Raw genomic sequence first — 22610 nt, 5'->3', positions numbered from 1 at the left:
TGGATGCATGCACAGGGAAGGCTTTGTTAAGACTTCTCTGAAGGACCTGCTATTAAACCTTTTTAGATGGAAAATTTTGTAGGTAGGAAATGGAAAATCGGAGACATCTAGACAGGGCCTCATGTTAAAACATGTCATGGAAAAAAGCTTTATGAGCGGAAACTTGCAAAGAGGCCCTTACCCTGCCTGCCGACAGAGTCACAGACACTGGAGCTGCCTGGGACCCTTTGGGTGATTTACGCCAAGCCTCATGTCCTATGATTGAAGAAGGAGAAATTAGGAAATTAATGGGAGAGATGGGACTTGAAACCAGGCCTTTCTATCCCGAACAGCATTTTCTCTTGCTTTCCCAAGGCCATTGGTTTCCAGGGTTTAAAGACGGATGCAGCCCCAGAGGCCGCCCAGCCTACACCATTCCTGAATGAGGATCCGGCCAGTAGATGGTCATCCAGGCCCAGCCCGCCACATCCTGAGGCCGGCCGGTCCGCTCTAACGGGAAGAGATTTTCGATGATTTTGAACTTAACTTTGCGCCTTTGTATCTTCCATTCATTGTTGCTATTCTGATACACGGAGCCTGAAGGATCAAGTATAATTCTCCTTCACCAGATACACGTCCCTCCCCCCCAGCTCCCTCTCAGGGTCTTCTCCTCTCCAAGCCAACTAGCCCACTTTTCTTCAACTGACTAAAATCTAGCATGAACTCTAGGCCATCACCGTCCTGCTTCCACTTCTCTTGACGCTTTCCAGCTCACCAACCACCCGCCACAAGTGTGCTCCCTACAATTGAACAGAACACTGTGGATGTGATCGGAGCAGGGAAGAAAGTGTATCCTGAAGTCCTGGGAGACTCACCCATTTACTTTAGGGGAAATAGTATTCCAAGGACTTAAAAACAGTGAGCAGCCCAAGTTCTAAACCCATATCTTTTAACTCCAAATCCCATCCTCTTTGCCCTTTATCAAGTTTGCCCCTCGGGGATGCAGCAGATAGAGCACCGGGCCTGGAGTCAGGAAGGCCTGGATTCAAATCCAACCTCAGTTGTGTGACTCTGGGCAACTCACTTCACACTATTTGCCTCAGTTTCCTAATCTGTAAAATAAGAAAGAAATGGCAAACCATTCCAGTACCTCTGCTGAGAAAACCCTGAAAAAATGATCAAAATGACTGACTACACAAACATCACATGTGCATCTTCTCACACACTTTCAGATGAATATATATATACCCATTATATATGTATATAAACATATTCACACATATATACACACATACACATGTTATATATACAGTATATATTTCATACATATATATGCACACTATATGTCTATTTTATATATAATATACATATACAAATGTGTGTATGTATGTATATATACACACCTATGTCAGAGATTTAATTGAGGGCCCTTCCTTTTCCCTGCCTGTCCTTTCTCTTCCCTTCCCTTTTTTCTTCTCTATCTCTTCTCTCTCTCTCTCCTCCACTCCCACCCTTTTCTTTACCCTTAATCATAAGCACATCTGGCACATCTGTCTCTATTCAGAATGGACATTTTCTATCCTGAAACTCCGGTCAGAGACTGTTCCGTACGTGTAGAGAGAGAAACCCACCACAGGCTTACACGACTTGAGACAATCAATCACCCCTATTCCACAGGAGTGGCAGGAACAGACTTTCTCAAAGTACTTGGGATCAGAACCTGACCCATTGTTTCTTAAAGCACAGAAACCAGACCAAAAGTTGGCCGCGGGCCCCCAGGCCTCCGTTCCCAACAGTTGGCTGGGGGGGGGGGGGAGGAGGGAATGCCAAAATTCAGTAGTAAAGAGCTGAAGAAAGTAGCCAGAAATGTCCTTCCTGTCCAAGTCTTCCCCGTTTCCTAACTTTAAACAAGATCCCAGCAGCCGGCACACACAGCTTGCACCCACTCACGGCAATGGGAGAATTAATTAAGTCACATTCTGTCCAGAGACCCCATTTTATAGAGCATTAAAAACCCAGGAATAGAAATAGGAAACAATTGGCCAGAGGTCACATGGACAATAACAAAAGTAAAGCTTGGGACCAAAGGCCCGGCTCCAGTTAAAATCCGCTGGAAACTCACAACCTAAAAAGGCAAGAGAAGAGAAGGAGGGAATAAGCATTTATAAAGTGCTTACTGTATACCAGTCATGGTGCTAAACACTTAACAAATATTTTCTCATTTGAGCCTCACAATAGCCCTGGGAGTATAATTTGTTATTATCCCCAGTTGAGAAAACTACGGGAGACAGATGTGAAAAGTGTTTCAGGTGTATTTGCACTCAGGTCTTCCTGATTCCAGAGCCAGCCTCTCTCCAGTGCTCCAGCAGCTGCCTTTCTCATAAGGAGGAGAAAGCAAGGAGCCAAGCCAGTTTGCTTGGTACTGTGTAAAGAACATTATCTCTGGTGTTAAAGGAGCCGAGTTCAAATTCTACCTGTGTGACCTTGGGCATGTTATGTTACCTGATGAGCCTCAGTTTTCCTCATCTGTCCAAGGGGGAACTGGCCTCAGGGAGCCTTCGTAGTTCTACACCCAGGGTTCTAGGAGGCTGGGATTTAGGTTAGATCATAAGCAGGTGAGTCAGTTAGTACTGCCCTTCTTCCTCCATCTTGCTTCCCTGGGACGTTTTCTCTGAGGTCTCCCAGGGGAAGGGAGAATAAGTTTGCAACGGTCTTTCAGGGAACCCCAGAGAGCCGAAAGGTCTGCGGGGTCTGCTCATGAGAGAAGGACCAGCACGATTGTCCAGGGAGCCCGGAGACCCCCACCACATTTACCCCAGCAAAAGGCCAGCCTGTGGTTCCAGCTGAGAGAAAGGCGATGGAGCCCTCTTGGTGGAGGTGGAAAGCAAGCAGGACTGAGCATGGAAAAGGTTGGGGGGGAGCTCGGGGCCCAGAACTTTTCCAAGAATGGGGGGGCTCCAAACAAGATCCTGTGCTTCCCCCTACTGGCCACTGCAGGCAAACGGGAGCAGGGGCCAGGCTCAGGCATAACTCCCTCCCAGTAGACACAAGGACACTCCCCATTATCTTCTGAACCGATGAGCTGGCAGTGAGCGGGAGCCAGCCGGATTTGGGCTGCGGAGGGCTCTTTCTGAGCCTTCTAGTAATCTCCCAAGGTGCATCTGGCAGCCCACAATCCACCCACCCTGGGCCGGGTTTCAGGTCAACAAAGATGAAACCAGATACAGTTTCCTCCTCAAGAAAACCCTCAGATACTTAGTAGCTATTCTCAAAAAGGGAACTTTCTGGCTACTTTGTTCAGCTCTTTGCCTTTGACGTGCCCTCCCCGCCAGCGGCGGTGTGAAAACTCAAAGAAAGAACATCTGTGGGACCCGGCAAGTTTTATGAATCCCTCCCTAAGCCAGCCATGACTGCTCCGAGCCCTAATAATAATAAGCAGGGGCAGGGACCGAGGGAGGCCCCGTACAAACTGTTCCGTTTATTTCTTGACACCTAAGAAATACCTTCGGAGTCTTGAAGTTGCAGAGTATTTGGCAATCTGCATCGGAGGAGAGATTTTCCTCACACCAAAAACAAAACAAACCAATAAAAAACCCACAGGTCTGAACAAAAATTAAATAAAGAGGCGATATCCTCGGGACCAAAATAAGCCCGATGCAGAGCAGGAGAGAGGAAAGGGTTAAAATCCCAGAAGGTTGCTTTTCAACTGCAGTTTTCAGAAGAGATTTCTTCAAGGAGATGGTCTCAGCTGGAGGAAGGAAGGAAACAAACATTTATTAAATGCCTACTGTGTGCCAGACACTATGCTGAGCATTTTACAATGATCATCTCACTTGGTCCTCACGACAAACCTGGGAGGCTTGTGCTGTTGTTATCCCCATTTTACAGATGGAGAAACTGAGGCAGATAGATGTTAAATGATTTTTTTTCAGGGTGACCGATTAGGCAAGATTTGAATTCAGGTCTTCTTACTTTCAGGAGTTAGGATTTTCACAGGTAGAGTTTCGGGTGCTGAAGAATAACCATATTAATAATAACAATAATAATAGCTTTTAGATAGGGCTTTAAAGTTTGCAGAGTACTTTAAGTAGTTTAAGATATTTAAGGTTTGCAAAAATCTTATGAGTGAGGGAACATCACACAGATTGGGAGGCTTGTGCTGTTGTTATCCCCATTTTACAGATGGAGAAACTGAGGCAGATAGCTATTAAGTGATTTTTTTCAGGGTTACCCAGCTGGTGAATGTCTGAGGCAAGATTTGAATTCAGGTCTTCTTACTTTCAGGAGAGTTAGGATTTTCACAGGTAGAGTTTCGGGTGCTATAGAATAATATTAATAATAATAATAATGGTAGCTTTTAGGAAGGGCTTTAAAGTTTGCAAAGTACTTTAAATATTTTAAGACATTTAAGTTCTGCAAAAGTTCTATGAGTAAGAGAACATCACACAAACAAGGAAATAGAGGCATGGAGGAGTTAAGTGACTTTCTTAGGGTCACACAGAAAAGGAGAATTTGAACTCAAGCCTTCCGGACTCCAAATCTTGCACTTTATCAGTCTACCATCTGCAATACCCTATCCAAGCTCAGGAGTTGTATAGAGATTGAGATCAAGGCTAAGTGCTTGTTCAGAATTCTTTCATTTGATTACTTATATCCCCAGTGCTTAACACAGTGCCTGACACATAGTTGGCATTTAATGTCTTTATTAGATTATTGGGTTTTACTTAATATAAGGTACATGAACAAGAATTAGAGAGAGACTTTGGAAGGGCCTTGAATGCCACATTAAAGCATATCTTGATTTTTTTTTAGTTTTGTCATACTCGTTTTTAAATCTTTTTTATTTTTAAAACATATGCATGGCTAATTTGACAATATTGATCCTTGCATAGCTTTGTATTTCAGATTTTTCTCCTTCTCTCCACTCCCTCCCCTAGAGGGCAAGCGATCCAATATATGTTAAATGTGTCAAAATATATGTTAAATCCATTATGTGTAAACATTTATACAGTTCTCTTGCCAGACAAGAAAAATCAGATCAATATCTTGATGATGTTTAATTGTTTCGGGCCTGTCCAATTCTTTGTGACCCTATTTGGGGTTTTCTCGGCAAATATACTGGAATGGTTTGCCATTTCTTTCTCTAGCTCATTTTACAAATGAGAAACTGAGGCAGAGAGGGTTAAGCAACTTGTCCAATTAGTACCTAGGACTGACTTTGAATTCATGACGTTGAGTCTTCCTAACTACAGACTCAGTGGTGTATTCACTGTACCACAGGTCATAGTGAGCCACTGAAGATTTTTGAGGGAGGAAGTAGCATTTCTAATACGCATTATTTTGGAAGAAAGGAGGATTTGGGGAGACAACCAGGCTCAAACTGGAAAACCTCCATCCTTCCTGCTGCCAGGGAATTTGGGGATGTGGGTTTAAAGGAACTTGGTCATTTCCCAGGAGAAGAGGCTGATCCCAGAGGCAAGTAAAGGTGAAGAGGTCATCGAGACTGAATGAAAGCCACTCAGGGGTCTTGTTTTAGCTCCCATCCCAGACTCTGCTGACCCCGCCATTGTCCTGAGGGGCCAGAAATGAAGGGGAGAGGGAGCAGGGCCTGAGGAAGGGCCCCCGGAACCAGCTGCAGAGGGAGCAGGACCTGATTCATCATTTAATGATTCTGGCCTTCAGGAAATAGGCAGTAATGACAATCAGATTGGCTTAGCCCTGAGCTCTCAAGCTTGGCAGTTCTCATTTGGGGGACCAGGTTGCGGGGGCTTCCTGCCCAAAGAATGCTGGCCTTGTTCTTCTTCTGTGCTCCTCCCCCAGCTGAACCACTAGCCTTTTCAATAGGAGCAGAAAGTATGATGGATAGGGATTCCACTAAAGCGCCTACTGTGTGTCAGACTGGATGTGAAGACAAAAATGAGACAATCCCTGATCTCAGGGAATTTCTGTTCTCTCTGGAAGAAGCAGCGTGTATACATATAGATAAATAGGAAGAAATATAAGTAACGTGGGTGTTGGGAGGGCACTGGCCATGGTTTCCTGTCATGTGAGCTGAAATTTAAAAGACCTGTTCTAAAAGGCAGCCATGAAGGGAGAGGTCTTTCCTGACATAGTGACCGGCCAGTAGGAAAAAGAGATGGGAGATGGGATGTCATAGATGAGGAACACAAAATTTGAATAGAAAATAGAAGTGATGAAGGGGAAGAGTGTGTGATAAGTCTAGAAAGAAACTAGAATCAGAGGGTGAAAAGCTTTTTTTTTCAATTTTTTAAGCTTTTTATTCTCATAACACATACATGGATAATTTTTCAACATTGACCTTTGCAAAACCTTGTGTTTCAGATTTTCCCCTCCTTCCCTTCACCCCCTCCCCTAGATGACAGGTAGCCAATACATGTTAAATATGTTAAAGAATATGTTAAATTCAATGTACATAAACATATTTACATCATTCTCTTGCTGCACAAGAAAAAGCCAATCAGAAAGGAAAGTAAATGAGTAGAAAACAAAATGCAAGTGAACAATAACAGAGTGAGAATGCTCTGTTGTGGTCCACCCTCAGTTCCCACAGTCCTCTCTCTGGGTGTAGATGTCTCTCTTCATAAGACAATTGGAACTGGTATGAATCATCTCATTGTTGGAAAGAGTCATGGTGAAAAGTTTACGATGTCAAACAGAAAAGTTTATATCTTTCTATAAGGATAATAGGGAGGCATTGAAGTTTCTTGAGCTGGAGAGTGGAGTAGTCAGATTCATGCTCTAAGTAGTAGGAACTTGTTTCCTAATCTGAAAAAATGGGCATCATAATGGAATTTGTTGTAAGAATTCAGTGTATAGAAATGTTATGTTACTGTTATCTGGTGATCTCCATCCCATCACCCATCCACCACTACCTTTTCCTCCTATTCAACCAAAAAAAAAATTAATTGGTGAAGGGTAGCTAGACTCCACAATGGTTAGAGCACCAGCCCTGAAACCAGGAAAACCTTAGTTCAAATCTAAACTCAGATGATCGATACTTACTATGTGAGGCCCTAGGCAAGTCATTTAACCCCAATTGCCTCACTAATAACAATAACAACAATAATAATAACAACAACCAGTGACAATTGCATAGAGGAGAAAAAGGAGGGAATTTGGAGGCAAGAGGATTTCTGGTCATTCCCAGAAGTCCTTTCCCTCTCTGAGCCTCAGTTTCCACATCTGTAAATTGAAGATAATCTCTCCAGCTTGAAAATTATCCCCTCAGAAAAGGAAAACTAATTCTCTCTCTTCTCCTAATTGATATTAGAACAAACTTGTCATTTAAAAAAACCATGGTCAGGTGATGTGGGGAGAATTGGAAATCTCTCCCAAACTAACTGGGCAGGCTCCCATGATTTGATTTATTTATTAAATCTGTGAGCATAGAGATGGGGATAAGGGCTACCAGGATTACTCCTCCTTTCCTCACTCCTGGGGAAATGCAAGTAGCCCCACAGGCCCCTGGACAAATGCCTGGATGGGTTGCTGCCCTCTGGGATAGACCAAATTTAGGAAACAGGAAAGGAAAGCACCTCCTGGAGCCTTTAGAGGGAAAAATGGCTGCCAGCAGATTCAAGTACTCACTTGGTTCAGAGAACCTGGGTTTGAATGTTGACCTGACTGGCTGATCTTTCTGAACTTGCTTTCTCATCTGTATAATGGGTATTCTAACTCCTGCCCCATCCTCTCAGCATTTTTTTTTTTTGCTAAGGATAGTTCTTTTTAAAACTGACAACGCCATGATGATTTTGGGGAGGGCTTACTTGGTGTTTGTGGGTATTAAGTTTCAGGGCAAACTGTTGGATAAGAAGCTTGTCTTCAGTCCCCCATTCCCTTGGTACAGTGGAAAGGACACTCACTATTCTGGACCTCAGTTTCCCCATCTGTAAAATGAGCGGGTTGGACTGGATTGACCTCTGAGATCCCTTCCAATTCTGAAGCTAAAGTCCTAGGATCACTCTCTTTCTTGAAATACAATAGATTTTTCTGGAGGCTGTGTCATAATCTACCCCGGGAGTGGATCCAGGGCCAGACAAGCCCCTCCATCACACATGGAACAGGGGAAAGTGTCTTGGAGAGATGGAATCTGGTATCAAATTCTGCTTTCAGCTCTTCTTGGCTAGATCACTTTGGAAAAATCACCTCTGAGCCTCAAACCCACCTGTAAAGTGGGTTTAATAATATTGGCCCACCTTATGTTGAGGGACCAGGTGTTCTGCAATCTTCAGTCTCCATAGAAATGTGACTTGTTAAGATTATGGTTTCTGTGAGGGATTCACCCTGGTTCTCTCTGGCAAAGACCTCCTTGGCTTGTTCTGGGCAGGGCGGCATGTTGCTGGTAGCCCCACCTCTGTTCTCACTCTTGTTTCTCATTTCTTACTTCAGGGGGAGAGGGGCATGCCCGGGATGCCAGGAAGGCCGGGACCCAAGGTACCTTTCAGGATAATGAACTGAGCTTTGCTGTTTTCCCTGCATTTTCCCTTCTCTCCCCTCCCAGCTCTGATCCCAGCTTGCTGTGTATGTCCTTAAGCAGGTCAGGTTCCCATTTCTGTGCCTCAGTTTCCCCATGTGTTTAAATGGACTTAATAATAGATGTAGTGTCGCCCTCGTAGATGTATTGTGAGGAAATCGTTTCCTGTGCCCTACAGCCTGCTAGTAATTGGAGCTAGTCATTCTCATCTCTTCCTCAGCCCTTCCCTTATGGCTCTAGTTTGCATTCATCCACCCCTCCTTCCTTGATCTCTGAGGAAATCCCCAATGATCTGGCCTGAGCATTTTTTCCTAACCTTCTCCTCCTTCCTTCCTCTCAGCCCTGGCATCCTGTGTAACCTTTCTGAGAAGAGAAAGAGCTGAAGGCTCTGTCATTAACTGGCTGCCTTCTCTCTTCTACCCAGAATCCCTCCCGGGGATTGCCATGCTCCAATCTCCCCACTGACAGTACTGTGAATCACCTTGAGACCTGAAAAACCCCACCAGGGTCTCAGTGTGTCTTTGGGCTGCGGCAGAGGAAAGACAGGACTCCCTTAGCATCCTGATCTGGCTTTGTTTTATGGCCCCCTCTTGCCCCCAGTGGGCTCCATACATAGGGAACCTCACCTTGCCCCCTCCCCCCGGCCAGTGAAAGGACAGGCTGCCTAGGTGACCCAGCTGTGGGAGCCCAGAGGGCTGAGGGGGCACCTGCATGCTGTGAGTGTGATACCGCTTTTTCTTTGTCTTTCTCCTTCCTCCCATAAATGTCCTTGTCTTTTTTCTCTGTCAGGGGGCTCCAGGGACAGCTGCCTTCGGGATGAAGGTCAGTTTCATTTTAACTTAATCTGGGAAGGGCAGGAGCAGAAGCAGCGCTAGGACAATTGTGCAAGGAAAAAAGACAAAATCCTCGAAGCTGGGAATGAACTCAAATCCCAGCAAATCCCCTACTTCCTGGGTGACTTTTGGCTTTCTCATATGTCCTTTCTGTGTCTCAGTTTCTTCATCAGTAAAATGGGAATGATAAGACTCGCTCTATCAGCCTCTCACACTGACTGAAGAGGAAGAACACAAGCTAGAGTTCAAATCTACTGTCATATTGATTATATTTGCTCGCCCTATCCAAGAGCATTTAATATTTTCCCAATTGGTTAGATCAGACTTAATTTGTGTGGAAAATGTTTTGTCGTTTTGTAGAGTTCAAATCTAGCCCCGGAGTGTGACACCTGTGTGACCCTGGGCAAGCTACTTAACTTTCCTGTCTCAGTATCCTCATCTGTAAAAATAGGGTTAATAATAGCACCCACATCTCAGGGTTGTTGTGAGGATCAAATGAGATAGTTGTAAAATGCTTTGCAAGCCTCTAAAGTGGTATATAAATACTACTGGTGTTATTAAGTTGTTTCATCACACCCCACTCTCCCTAACTCCATTTGGGGTTTTCTTGACGGAGATAATGGAGTGGTTTATCCTTTCCTTCTCCAGTTCATTTTACAGATGAAGAAACTGAGGCAAACAGGATGACGTGATTTACCCAGGATTTGAACTCGGGGTGACGATAGGAGCTCTCATGCTTTAATTTTGCCAAGTGCTTATGAACGTTCTCTCATTTGGTGTACTTTTATCCATATAGGACCCCTACCTCCTCCTCATCACTCTTTGCAAATGATAGGATGATATACTTAGAGGATCCTAGAAAATCGCCCCCAAACCTACTTGAAACAATTCACACTTTAGCGAAGTTGCAGGATATAAAATAAATCCACACAAATCGTCAGCATTTCCATAGATCACTGACAAAGCCCAGCCACGGGAGGTAGAAAGAGAAATTCCATTTAAAAGAACTGCAGGCAAAATAAAATATTTGTTTGTCTACCTGCCAAGACAAACCCAGGAACTCTATGAACACAATCGCACCTCCTCCTCCCTAATCCGCCAGACTCCTGGGTAGGCTGACCCTCCCTCAGGGATCCCACACCTTCCATGATGCTCTTTCCAGGCTCCATTTCCCAGCAGTCCTGCACAATCCCATAACAGAACTGTGCCTATGGAAACAGTCCTCACGGTCCCTCCCACTAAAAGGATGCTGCTGCATGTGGAATCAGAGGACCCGGGTTCAAATTCTGGCTTCCTATTTAATCTGAGTGGGAATTGGTGGATGCGTCACTTTGCTTTGGAGAATGTCAGATTCATCCTCCATATGATGAGCAACTTGAGACTGGAAAATCTCAGTTGTCTATTCTGGCTCTAAATCCATGACATGATCATCTTCCTGCCCCTGCGAGGAGAACAGGGATTTCCAAAATAGGGAAGTAAATATGGGAGGCAGTAAAGATGAATTACTTCAGTGTTGTTTTCCCATTTTGAAAATCATTCAGCCAAAGCAAGGAGGATTTTGGGGGAAGGTGGAGGAGAAGGGACACCAGTCAGCCCTGTAATTTAATTGCCACAGATGCCCATAACTTAGAGCCCCAGGAAGTTCTGGGGCAGGGGAGTGGTTGAGATGTTTGTCCATAGTCACCCAGGTAGCATGTGTCAAAGTCAGGATTTGAACTCATTCCAAGACGCAGTGACTCCCTGGGCATTGCTCCGAAAGGACAGGATGTTCTCTGCCTCTGCCTCGGAGTTTGTTTCCCTTTTCTTCTTCATTCCTTATTTTTCTATCTTTCCTACTCACAGGCTGAGCCACAGTTCCCTAAAGCCAAAGTATTGCCCTGGCGTTTTAAACTTCCTTGGCAGGGCTGCCCTCACTATACAATTGCCCAGGGCTTTTTTATTCTTTCCCAATATCCTAGTGGGCGAGGATGGGCACCAGTGGCAAAAGATGCTCTGGTCCTCTCCACCAAAGGTTCCTGGTGTTTGCTGCTGCACAGTGGACACACTCATTTTCCTACTTTGTCTCCGGCAAACCCACTGAGTTGTTATGGCAACTGATAGGCCCACATGTGGCTTCCAACTCATCATGGTAGCTGCTTTCTCCTTCTACTCTTCTCCCTCTACTTTTCTCTGTTGCCAGAAAAAGTATTATTTTCCCCCATTTCTACTCCGTCGCCCAAGCGTAGGTCCTGTGTGTGACCCCGCTGGGAGTAGCATTTGGGTAAGAGAACTCAAAAATCATCCCAATTTTCCCTGGCCCCAGCTCTGCTCCTTCTTGCTTTTCCCACTTCTCATCCTGGAATGCCAGATTTGGAGTCAGTGGACTTGGGTTCAAATCTAGCCTCAGCTACTTACTACCTAGGTATGATTTTAGACAAGTCACTGTCATTCTCCAAGACTGTTTCCTTTTTCTCTGCAAAATAATAGGATTGGATTAGATGAGAGGATCTTCATGTTTTGTGTGTGCATGTGATGAATCTCTTTGGTGAAACCTGTGGACTCTTCTCAGAATTCTGCTTGTGAATACATAAAATGCCCAGGATCGCCAAGCAAACCATTGGGTTTGGAATGGAATGGAAATTAACATGTTGTTTTTTTCTGTTCCAAGCTCACAGACACTCACAGATCCGTTCACAAATGTCTTGAGTGTCCACTGACCCCAAATTAAGAATCCCTGGATTAAAATATTTCTAAGGGGCTTGGATTAAATATAGCAAATTGAGAAGTCTTTGCCTGGTTTAGGAGTACCCTTCCTGGGTACTAAGTACTAAGGAGAGGACCATGCTGCCATTCCTGATGGTTAGGGATCCAAAACATGTGAGAACAAGTCAAAACAATGAGTTAGGCACATGGATCTTGGAGCTGAAAGGGCCAGATTGCAATCAGGTTCACCTAGCCCATCCACAAGCATTACTATGTGTCAGGTACTACTCCAGGCTCAGAAAAAAAAGCTCCCATCTCCAGGAACTTATCTTCTAGTGAGGAAAGCAATGTATCAAAATAGGCAAGATAAATACAGAATAAATGGAAAAGTGGCCTAAGGCATTTGCCTTAAGATTTAGAGCCTGGGTAGGGAACCTTTTTTTTTTTCCTTGCCAAGGACCATTTGGATATTTATAACATAATTCTCGGGCCATATAAGATTATCACCTTAAAAACTCAAGCAGTGGGAGGTTGCTGTACCTAGCTTTCAATTCATCACTGCCTGATTCACAGACATTCCCCACCCCAGATGTAGAGTTAACAAGTGATCATTGAAGTCAACTGATCCAACAATTGTTTGTTCTATTCTAGAACAAACTAAATTTACAAAGGAAGAAAAAGACCTAGAGAAAGGAAAGTGATATTTGTCTAAAATCACACAGTTACTGTGGTAGATTTGAACACAGGACCCCTGACTCCAAACCCAGTTCTCTGTACGCTATACCAAGCTCTAAGGTATATGAGATCTTTCAATTTGCCCCTTTTAGTTGGTGTCTGTTCAGTTTTTTTCTGAATCTCCTTCAGCTGGAGAGCCTTGCCCCTGTCTCCATTATATGGAAATAGATTTTTGGAGGTTACATGTTTGGTGAATCATAGGATCACAAAGAGAAATTAGACTCCAATCCCTTTTTAAAGTTGGGGAAACTGAGACCCAGAGGGGCCAAGTAACTTAAGGTCACCCGGGGCATGAATCTGTGAGGCAGGACTCAAGCCCAGCTCTTCCTGACTTCAAGTCCAAAACAATATCCACTATGCCCCCCATAACCCTACCATGACCTTTGACTACATAACTAAAGGCATAGAGCCTAGCATATGGAAAATCCCAACGTGCTGTCCTCCAGCTTGGTCAGATCATATTTTAGAGGAAGATATTATATTTTACTGTCAGATATCAGAAGCAAGAGAGGAAGGAAAGAAGGAAGGAAGGAAGGAAGGAAGGAAGGAAGGAAGGAAGGAAGGAAGGAAGGAAGGAAGGAAGGAAGGAAGGAAGGAAGGAAGGAAGGAAGGAAGGAAGGAAGGAAGGAAGGAGGGAGAAAAGAAGGAAAGACTCAAGTGAGAGAAGAAGGAAGGAAGGAAGGAAGGAGGAAGGAAGGAAGGAGGAAGGAAGGAGGGAGGAAAAAAGGAAGTGAGGAAGGAGGGCAGGGAGGAGGAAAGGAGGGAGAAAGGAAGAAAGGAAAGAAGGGAAAGAGGGAGAGGAAGGGAGGAAGGGAGGGAGGGAGAAAAGGAGGAAAGAAGGAAGGAAGGGAGGAGGGAGGAGGAATGAAGAGAGGGAAGGGAGGGAGGGAAGGACAGAAAGAGAAAGGAAGGATTAAGCACCTACTACTGTCTGGAAGGTATGGTACTAATGCGCAAAAAGAAATCCCTGCCCTCCACGGCCTTGAGTCTGGGGCAGACTCCACACAAAAGGGAACTGAAAAGGAGTTAGAGAAGGGAGAATCCGTTGGCGGATGCTGGGCTGTTTAACTCAGAAAAGGGGGACCGCAGGGGCCCCGAGCTGCTTTCAAGGGTCTGAACGTCCGGAAGGGAGCGGAGAGGTTCCCTTCTCCAATTTGGTTCTGAGGCTCGAAATGAGCTCCCCGGCTGGTTCCGGCCCGAAGGAAGCTTAGACTTGGGGGAGGGGGCGACTTCGCAGAGAAGGGGCCGAGGAGCTGCGGGAGGGCTCGGCGCCGGGGCTGGGGGCCGTCAGGCCGGCCGCTCCCCCTGCAGGGCCGCTCTGGGGGGAGCCTTTCTCCTCCGAGGGCGCACGGGACGCCGGGCCGGGCTCCGGGGGCGCGGGTGGGAGCCCGAGTCCGTCTTCTCACCCGTGACTCTGTCTTCTTGCCTTGCCTCCAAGGGAGAGCCTGGAGCTGCGGGAATGCCGGGGCCCCCAGGTTTGCCAGGGAAGAGGGGGCAGCGGGTAGGACTCTGCGTGTGGCTCGTTCACCCCCCTTCCCCCGTGCGTCTGCCTCCCTCCCTCCCCCCCCCACTTCGGACTTGGACGGGACCTCCGCGCGTGTGCATGCGGCCCCGGGCAGGGGAAGAGGGAGCCGAGCTTGGCCAGGGCTCCGAGCGCTGACACCCGAGATGCCCCGCGCGGCTCTGCTTAGCGTTACCCGACTTCCTTAGGAGCTATTTATTGCCCGGGGGGAGGCAGGAGGCCGGAGGAAGCGGTGTGTCCTTCTGTGCCCTCGGGCTCTGCCTTCCGGGGTCTCCCTTGTCCCCTCCAGCTGTCTCACTCTCAGACTTGCCGAAGGCAAATTCCCTTTTCACTGACCTTAGTGCATTTTAGGGGAGAGGGCCAAGAAAGGCACTTAGGCACTTCCTAGCTGTGTGACCCTGGGCAAGTCACCTAACCCCGATTGCCTTAGCCAAAAAAAAAAAAAAAAGGAAAGAAAGAAAGAAAGAAAAAAGAAAGGCACTTTGGGCGGGTATGAAGGGAATGACTTGAGATGTGTCGCTGAGTGTGCTAGGTTTAACTGGCAATGCAGAGAGGTGGAAATATGGGATGGAGAAGACCCGAATCCTGGCTCCAACAATGGTACACCCATAGACAAGGAACAGCCTCTCTCTGAGCCTCAGCTTACTCATCTGTGAAATGGACATTGACCTATCATGTCTATGGAAGATTCTAGGCTAAATTTTTCCAAATGCTTTTTTCTTTCTTTCTTTCTTCTTTTCTTTTTTAAATTTTTTGTTTTGTTATGTTATGTTTTAAATTTTTCCAAATCTTAAAGCGCTACAGAAATCTGGTAGAATGAAAGCCCCTGGGAAGTAGGTTCTGTCCCTCTCAAATATGGCCCATCACCTAACACTGTGCCCAACACATAGTAGGTGCTTAATACCTATTTGTTTACCAATTATGGAAATAGGAGATGTTATGTGGAAACTTATTATTTCCTAGAATCCTACTCTTGTGAGTGCTTTTCTGCTCTCACAAAAGACCGTTGGATACCCCTTAACTGCAGGCATCAAGAGCCCCCAAGGGTCTTTCCTAGAACAGGGACTATACTTCTTTGAGAGCTCTTTTGTCAGTATAGATCCACTTCAATTCACTGGCACCAAGCCCAGACAAGGCATAATAAAAATCAAAACTAGAAGGTGCCCTAGAAGCTGCACAGACCAAGTCACTCATTTTACAGATGAGGAGACTGAGACCCAGAGAGGCACACAGTTCACACAGATAGCAAACACCGAAGGCAAGGCTAGAACCTGGGTTTCAAGGCTCTTTCCATCTCATCATCTTTGCTTGGAAGATGCCCAAAGAATAGAATAGACAGTTTGCTCTTCACAAATGGCCTCTCAGGCTGGGTGAGCAGGCGAGTCGCTATTCACCAGGCAATGGCCCATGATGATGGGCTGGGAGTCATGAGTGCTGGTACCATGACTCAGCTGGGAGTCAGAGGTCAAAAGCCAACCCAGAAAAACATAAGGGGATATTAGAGCGTGAAGCCTCAGAGGCTTCTGGGGAGAAAAAGTCGAATCCTCTGGGAGGACTCTCCACGTACTTGACCTTCTAACCTACCTGTATTTCTCCTCCAGGGTGAGAAGGGAAGTTCTGGTACCCCCGGCCTGCCTGGATTCCTGGGCCAGAAGGTCAGTAACTGGTTCTGATGGAATAGAGTAGGGGAAGGGGGGGAGGGGAGGTCTTATCAGAAGCCTGGCTCAGTACTGGTGAGAAGTAAGCACTTGATGAATGCTCCCGTTGGTCAATTGGTTGATGGTTCATCACCCACAGGAGGCATGGACATTATTGGGTGGCACTCTGTCAGGTCAGGAGGGCTGGGAGGTGGAGGGGCCTTGATTCTATAATCTAATCAGGGAAGCAGGGAATGGCAAGGAATTGGGAAAATTCAATTTAATTCAACAAGCTTTTATTAAATACTATGTGCCAAGTCTTGTCCTGGGCTCTAGGGATACAACAATGAAAAAAAATCATTCAATCATTAACACGTATTTATTAAGTGCATACTTAAGTACTCCAAGCAGCCGTGCTAGGAATAGAAATATAATAAATGAAACAGTCTCTGCTCTGAAGGAGCTTAAGTTCTCATGGGAGACACAACAAATGCAAATATGAAAAGAAGAATCCAAGTAATTACAGACCAGGCAAGTAGGGAAGGAGGATACTGGGATCTGGCAGAAGGCGCTCCTTGAACTGAGCCTCGAAGGAAGAGAGGGATTCCTTGAAGTGGAGGTGAGGATTCAGACATGGCAGGTCGTCAGAAAAAAGTCAGGGAGTCGGAGGACAGCGTGTCTGTCACTCAGGAGGAAGGGAGAGAAGGCCCACGGGGCTGGATGTCAGAGTTTGGGAGGGAGGAGGATGTATAAAAAGCTGAAGAAGATTAGATCTGGCCAGATTGTCAAGGGCTGAAGAAACTAAATGGGAATGAGGGGAATATACATACCTATCTGCATACAGGTACACATATGTGTTTATATATGCATATGTGTATATATGCATGTATATAGAAATATATGTGTGTGTGTACACATGCATTTTGGGGAAAAACCACTGTAGTTTATCAAGAAACAGAGAAAAGAAGTGTCCTCCAGCCATGGAGAAAATGACAAAGGCGTAAAGATGGGAAAGGGGCATCTGAAGTCGAGAAATGGTAACTTGTGTAATTTGTATGGAAGATAAAGCACATAAGTAGGTGAAATTGGAAAGAAGATGGGGAAAGTCTGTGTATTAAATGCCAGACTGATATGTCTGAATTGTAGCTTAGAGGCTATTGGGAGGCGGTGAGCAAAACAAAGTTATGGTCAGAAGTTTTAGACACTGTCATGGGGATCCCTGCCAGACCCTTGACCGGGTGGGGACTCTGCAAGCTCATAGAGATAAATTTGTAGCCATTTCCTGATCCAATTTTTGTAGACCCACCTTCTGATAAGACCCCCAACCCTAATGATTTTTCCATTTTACAGTTGCTTCATTGCTCCCTCAAATCTTTCTTCCCTCCAGCCCTGCATCCCAAGGCTGACAAACCCTGTGTCCATTTAAGAGCCCACAGTATTAGATTAGAATTCATTGTTGTCTTCACATTTTTTCCTCTGTGTCCCCTTACATCCTCCGCTATCTCATTCTCCTGTGACATTCTGCACTGGCAATGACAATTCTGCATCTTCAACAGGGAGAGAAAGGGGATGCAGGCAATGCCATTGGAGGCGGACGAGGGGAGCCGGGGCCCCCAGGGATACCGGGACCGCCAGGACCAAAAGTGAGTTTTCCCTTAAGAATGGACCCCACAGAAAGGGTAGTTTCCCGCAGCCCTTCTCCATGGTGTAGCTCCTAGTGAGGCTGCCCTTTTCTCCCTGCCCCTCACCCCCAACTGGACCTTTTCTCAATAAATCCCACAACCTGAGATACGCAAAGACCCAAAAACGTTTCCAGCTTCTTTTAAAGAGCTGTGCAATTGTACCAGTAGAAGGATCCTTGGACATCTTCCATCCAGTTCCTTCATTTCATAAAAAAAGGAATCAGGCCCAGAAAAAGGAAATGTGGTGTCCAAGATAAAACCTGGCTAATGGTTTATCACCCAGATGATCAGTTTCTTTCTTCTCATTGATTAATATTTATGAAGTATTTATTTTGTCCAGACCAACATGCTGGGTGCTGAGGTCAATAATTGAGATCAGCATTGCTGAAGAGCATAGTATGAAAGTAAGATGAAAATACAGAAAAACCTTCTCCAAGATGATCTAAATAGTAGCAAGCACTGGACTTTGAGTCAGGAAGAACTGGATTCAAATCCCACCTTAGTCACTTAGTAGCTATATGACTCTAGGTAGTCACAGTAACTGCTCTGTGACTCAGTTTCCTCATCTGTAGAATGGGGATTGTCTCTAACATCTCTTACAGCTTTAAATTTATGCATAAAATTATGATCCTAAACTAAGGTTCTTCTGTCCCCCTTCGCACCCTGAGCTATTCTGCCTCCCCTTATCTCTTCTCATTTTTTCCCAGGGAGAAGCTGGCACCAGTGGCCAGACTGGGCCTCCTGGGAGGCAAGGAGACAAGGTACACAGAAGTCTGGCCTCCAGGGACTCTCATTAAGTGGTCATTTAAGGGATTCTGGCCACAGGGTGGCTGCCCCCAAGGCGTAGGCTAAAGATGAGGGCCCTGGACGTGGGCCTCTTCCCTCTTAGGATAATTCTGTACAGCTCACCAAAGGCCTCGGACCTCACGGACTTATTGTGCTGGCCAAATGATATCGTGGGTATAAAACACTGAAATCTGAGCTTTTTATCAATATGCTTCCTGTTTCACTGGTACATGATTCAGCCTGATGCTATAGTGTTTGGTGACTTGGTATCAGGTGGGCGTCTGAAGTTTGACTGCGGGGGGCAGGGAATGTTCCAGTTTTTTGGACCAGCCCTGGGACTTATTAGTATGAAAGACTTGGTGAGGAAGCTCCCTCTAAGGCTGCACGTTCTCTGAATCTTGTGCCTTAAAAGACTGGCCGGGGCACTGACAGTTTAAGTGACTTGCCCAGGATCCCACAGTCAGTGTATGAGAGGCAAGCAGCATTTCCTGGCTTGTTAGCCAGTCAGAGGACTGGAGAAGGAAGCTCTTATCTTCCCATTTTACTAATAAAACCCAGCCTCGTGAGGGGGGGAATAAGGAGGAGGGGAGAATACTCCCCATAATACCCTAGGACATCAGTGGCCCAGCTAGGAATAGCCCTCTGGCACCCCTTGGTGCTCTGACCCTGTGGGCAAGAAAGCACCCTGATATTCCTCTATCCGGGGGTTTCACTCTGCTTTGGTTGTGTTTCAGGGAGAAATCGGTGCCCCTGGAGAACAGGGACCTGCCGGCCCCAAGGTGAGAACAATTCTCCACTAACTGCTTCCTGCTGGGGCTCTCAGTTGCTATGGTGTTTGCAGACTTTAAAATGCTGGGGTAGAGAGGAAGAAAGGGCAAGGAGACCCAGACCGGTTGGTTTTAGAGGCCACTTTGCAGAACCTCTCTGGAGATTCCAGGTTTCCCTAGCAGAATCCCCTTGGGAGAATTCAGAATTCTCTCTCAGGAGCCTCTCTGAGTTTTCTAGAATGTCCAGCAGAATACTGTCTGGAGCCTGTCTGGGAGATCCAGAATTCCCTGGTAGTAGCCTCTAGAATTCCCTTGAGGAAGCCTTTCCCTAAAGCTGCATAATTTCTTCCTAAAAGCCTCTGGAGCTTCAGAATTCCCTCATGGAATCCTTTCTGGAGGTTCCAGAATTCCCTCCCAAGAGCCTCTTGTCTCCCACGCTAGAACAGGAAATTCCCCTGCCACACCACTTGTGTTAGGTTGGCTTAACATGCCGTGGAAGCGCCAGAAAACACTGTCCCAGGAGCCCAGCTCTAGGGCCTGAGGACAGTTGCTTCTTCTGTCCCTCACATGAAGGCCACGTGCCGGGCAGCCGCAGACATCTTGATCAGGAGGTCTGATTTGTGTTCCAGGGTGCCAAGGGAGAGCCGGGCAAAGGAGAAATGGTGGATTACAATGGAAACATCAATGAAGCTCTCCAGGTGAGAGGTCCATGCAGTATCTCTGCTCCCGGTCCTTTCCCCTGCTCAGCCTAAATGGACTCCTCGCTTCCCTTGACCTCTGTCCTCCCAAGCTCTCATCCTCCGTGACCCAAAAGGTGGCAAGGGGGAAGCCCAGAGCCAGAGATCATGGCTCTGGAAACCAGGTTGGCCATCAGGATCCTCTACAAGGGGAAAAGACCAATAACGAGTGGTTTGGGCAGGACGTTTCCAGAGCTGCCAGCCTTGCTGCTCCCTTTACATTCTCCTTCCTTCCCCATCAGAAGTGCCATGGCTCCAAGTTGTGCTTAAAGGTGGGCAAAGAGCCTTGGATTTCAGATCAAAGGCTCTGTGTTCAAATCTTGGCTCTGCTATTTACTATCCACGTGGATTTGGGCTTTTCTTTTTTCCTTCATAAAATGGGAGACTGCATGAGACCCACTGTATGGTCTTGCTCATTCTGAATGTGGTTGGTCTATGGGCGCTCCAGCATATGAACAGAAGGCACAAATCAAGATTTTCTGGTGCCCTTGGAGCACTAAAACTAATAAGGGGACCCTGTTTTCTACAGTGCAGGCTGAGCCACTGCAATTTTTTCAAATCAAATGGTATTTTAAACGTGCTAGCAAAAACTATAGTTTTTTAAAGATGTGAATCCTTTTATAAGAATAATTATTTTGTAAGGCAATCACTACTCCCATTTAGAGGAGATTTGAAAGACTCAGAAGGCCTGGATTCAAGGTTCTTCCCTGCTGCTTACACTTAGGGACTTTGGACAAAATTTCCTCACAAGCCTCAGCTCCTTGTCTCTAAAAATGACAAGATTCAGTTTGATGGTCCCTGAGATCGCTTTTGTGGGTCCAGGCTTTCCTTTATGGGATTGGCTTAAAGATGGGCATCTATGCCTGAGAATCTGAGTCCTGAGAGAAGGGGAGGAGAAGAGGGAGAATGTGGCCACCAGAAACATTACAAAAGTCCTTGTTTGGTGAGATGGGTCAGAAGCTTGCCAGCACAGCCATGCCCACTGACTCACCATTTGGACTGAGAGATGCCAGGGTTCAAATCCTACCTCTGACTATTACTACTTGCAGGAGCTTAGGCAAGCCTTAATTTTCCTGATGGTCAGTTATATCATCTGTAAAATGAGGGGGTTGAAAATGATCCCTAAGGTCCCATTCATGGCTTGGACTCTCTCTGTCTCTCATTTTCTCTCTCTCTCTCTGTCTTTGTCTGTCTCTCTCTTTCTGTCTGTCTCTCTCTGTGTCTCTGTCTCTCTGTGTCTCTGTCTCTCTCTGCCTCTCTCTCTTTCTCTCTCTTTCTGTCTGTCTCTCTCTGTCTCTGCCTCTCTGTCCCTCTTTCTGTCTGTCTGTCTCTCTCTCTCCCTCTGTCTCTCTCCCTCTGTCTCTTTCTCTCTCTCTCTCTCACACATACACACACACACACAATTTCACACATCAGGGAAACCACTGGTGCTTAAACTCTAAGCATCTTGGGTAAGCAAGCTCTCAGTCTCTAGTCCCCTCAGCAACAGCCGCCAGTTCCTCACACTGACTTCCTTGATGAATCCCGGCATCAGGGGAAAACCCTGATACTTTCACTGATGGAGATGGAGGGGATAAAGAGAATCACATTTTAAACTTTATTGTATCTTTTCAGTTAACAAATATTCGTTTTTTTTCTCTTCCCCATCTCCCCTTCACCAAATGAACAAAGAAAAGCGACCAAACATGTTAAACCTCAGAATTAGGCTTCAGCATAGTCAGACGAGCAAAGTGAATGTCCTCATAGTCCATGTTGGAACGTATAGGAAAGAGAGTCGTTCTTGCCTCAGGCCGCCGGCATAGCTGCCTTGGCTCCAGCAGCATCTGTGATCTTCAGCTCCAACAAAAGGAGCCTCTTGGCTCGGCATTTGGAGGACTCGGAGAAAAACTCCTGAAGTGGTGGGGGAAGGGATGCCTCCCATATAAGAGCTGCATGCAGCGGGCAAAATGGGAGAGTTAGCAGCAAGGACCCACCTCTGACACTGACTATATGACTCAATGCAAGTCTTAAATTCTCTAAGCCTCAGTTTCCTCATCTGTAAAATGGCCTCTAAGACCCCACTCAGCTCTGGATGAAGGATTCTATGACCGCCAAAGACTAGTGAATAACGGGTAGAATCTCCCCATTTATGACTGTGTCTCACAGCTCTATCCTGAGGTCTTGTTAGAAAGGTAACCCACTCACCCCTGCCATTGTCACCCACACCAAGATTCTGGCCTTGTCTGGCCAGCCTGGGGGTTGTAATTGGACACATTTCTCAGAGGAGTCTTGGTTTGCCCAACTGTTGACTTTGTGGTGGTTGCCTTGCAGGAGATCCGCACTTTGGCCTTGATGGTGAGTGCCCATTCTTTATCCTTGGGGTGGGGTGGGTAGAGTTGCTCAGGGGTTGGCTTGGGGAGCAGACTCTGGTACCCATGGCTTCTTCTTCTCACCTTTGGAAAACGGAACTAGTTTGGAGAGAAAACGATGACACTCAGGGTTGTCGAAGTACTGATGGGTAGATTTCTAAAATCACAAGAAGAGGACGAGACAGTGTGACCATAACGCCAGGAGACAAGGAGCCTCCAAGACCATGGCCAAGGCCACCCTCCCTGTGTTCTGGGGACATATCGCTAAAGGGCCTCTGTCTGGGGACATGGTGAAGGCCAGGATGCTCCTGCTAAGTATGTCAGGAGATCGTCGTGTTTCTTTTTACAACTGGGTCTCATAAGAAGTCTTCTATAAAATGCAAGGGGAAGGACAGAGGGAAGGAGGCA

The 22610-nt window shown here is 46.2% G+C and overlaps 1 protein-coding gene across 1 annotated transcript in view; it reads left to right on the top strand.

Moving 5' to 3' along the window:
• Window positions 1-22610, top strand: part of COL13A1 (collagen type XIII alpha 1 chain) — a 118799-nt gene that overhangs the window by 56978 nt on the left and 39211 nt on the right. Inside the window, exons 16-24 of the mRNA XM_051982548.1 lie at window positions 8389-8433; window positions 9263-9295; window positions 14162-14224; window positions 15847-15900; window positions 17439-17525; window positions 18272-18325; window positions 19085-19129; window positions 19747-19815; window positions 22165-22188. Coding sequence (XP_051838508.1) covers window positions 8389-8433; window positions 9263-9295; window positions 14162-14224; window positions 15847-15900; window positions 17439-17525; window positions 18272-18325; window positions 19085-19129; window positions 19747-19815; window positions 22165-22188 — 474 coding nt within the window. The remainder of the gene's footprint in view (window positions 1-8388; window positions 8434-9262; window positions 9296-14161; window positions 14225-15846; window positions 15901-17438; window positions 17526-18271; window positions 18326-19084; window positions 19130-19746; window positions 19816-22164; window positions 22189-22610) is intronic.

This window comes from Antechinus flavipes, chromosome 2, assembly GCF_016432865.1.
Source record: "Antechinus flavipes isolate AdamAnt ecotype Samford, QLD, Australia chromosome 2, AdamAnt_v2, whole genome shotgun sequence".
In the NCBI taxonomy this organism is placed as follows: Eukaryota; Metazoa; Chordata; class Mammalia; order Dasyuromorphia; family Dasyuridae; genus Antechinus; species Antechinus flavipes.
Note: the sequence above shows the minus strand (reverse complement) of the source record. Positions and strands in the feature narration are given on the sequence as shown.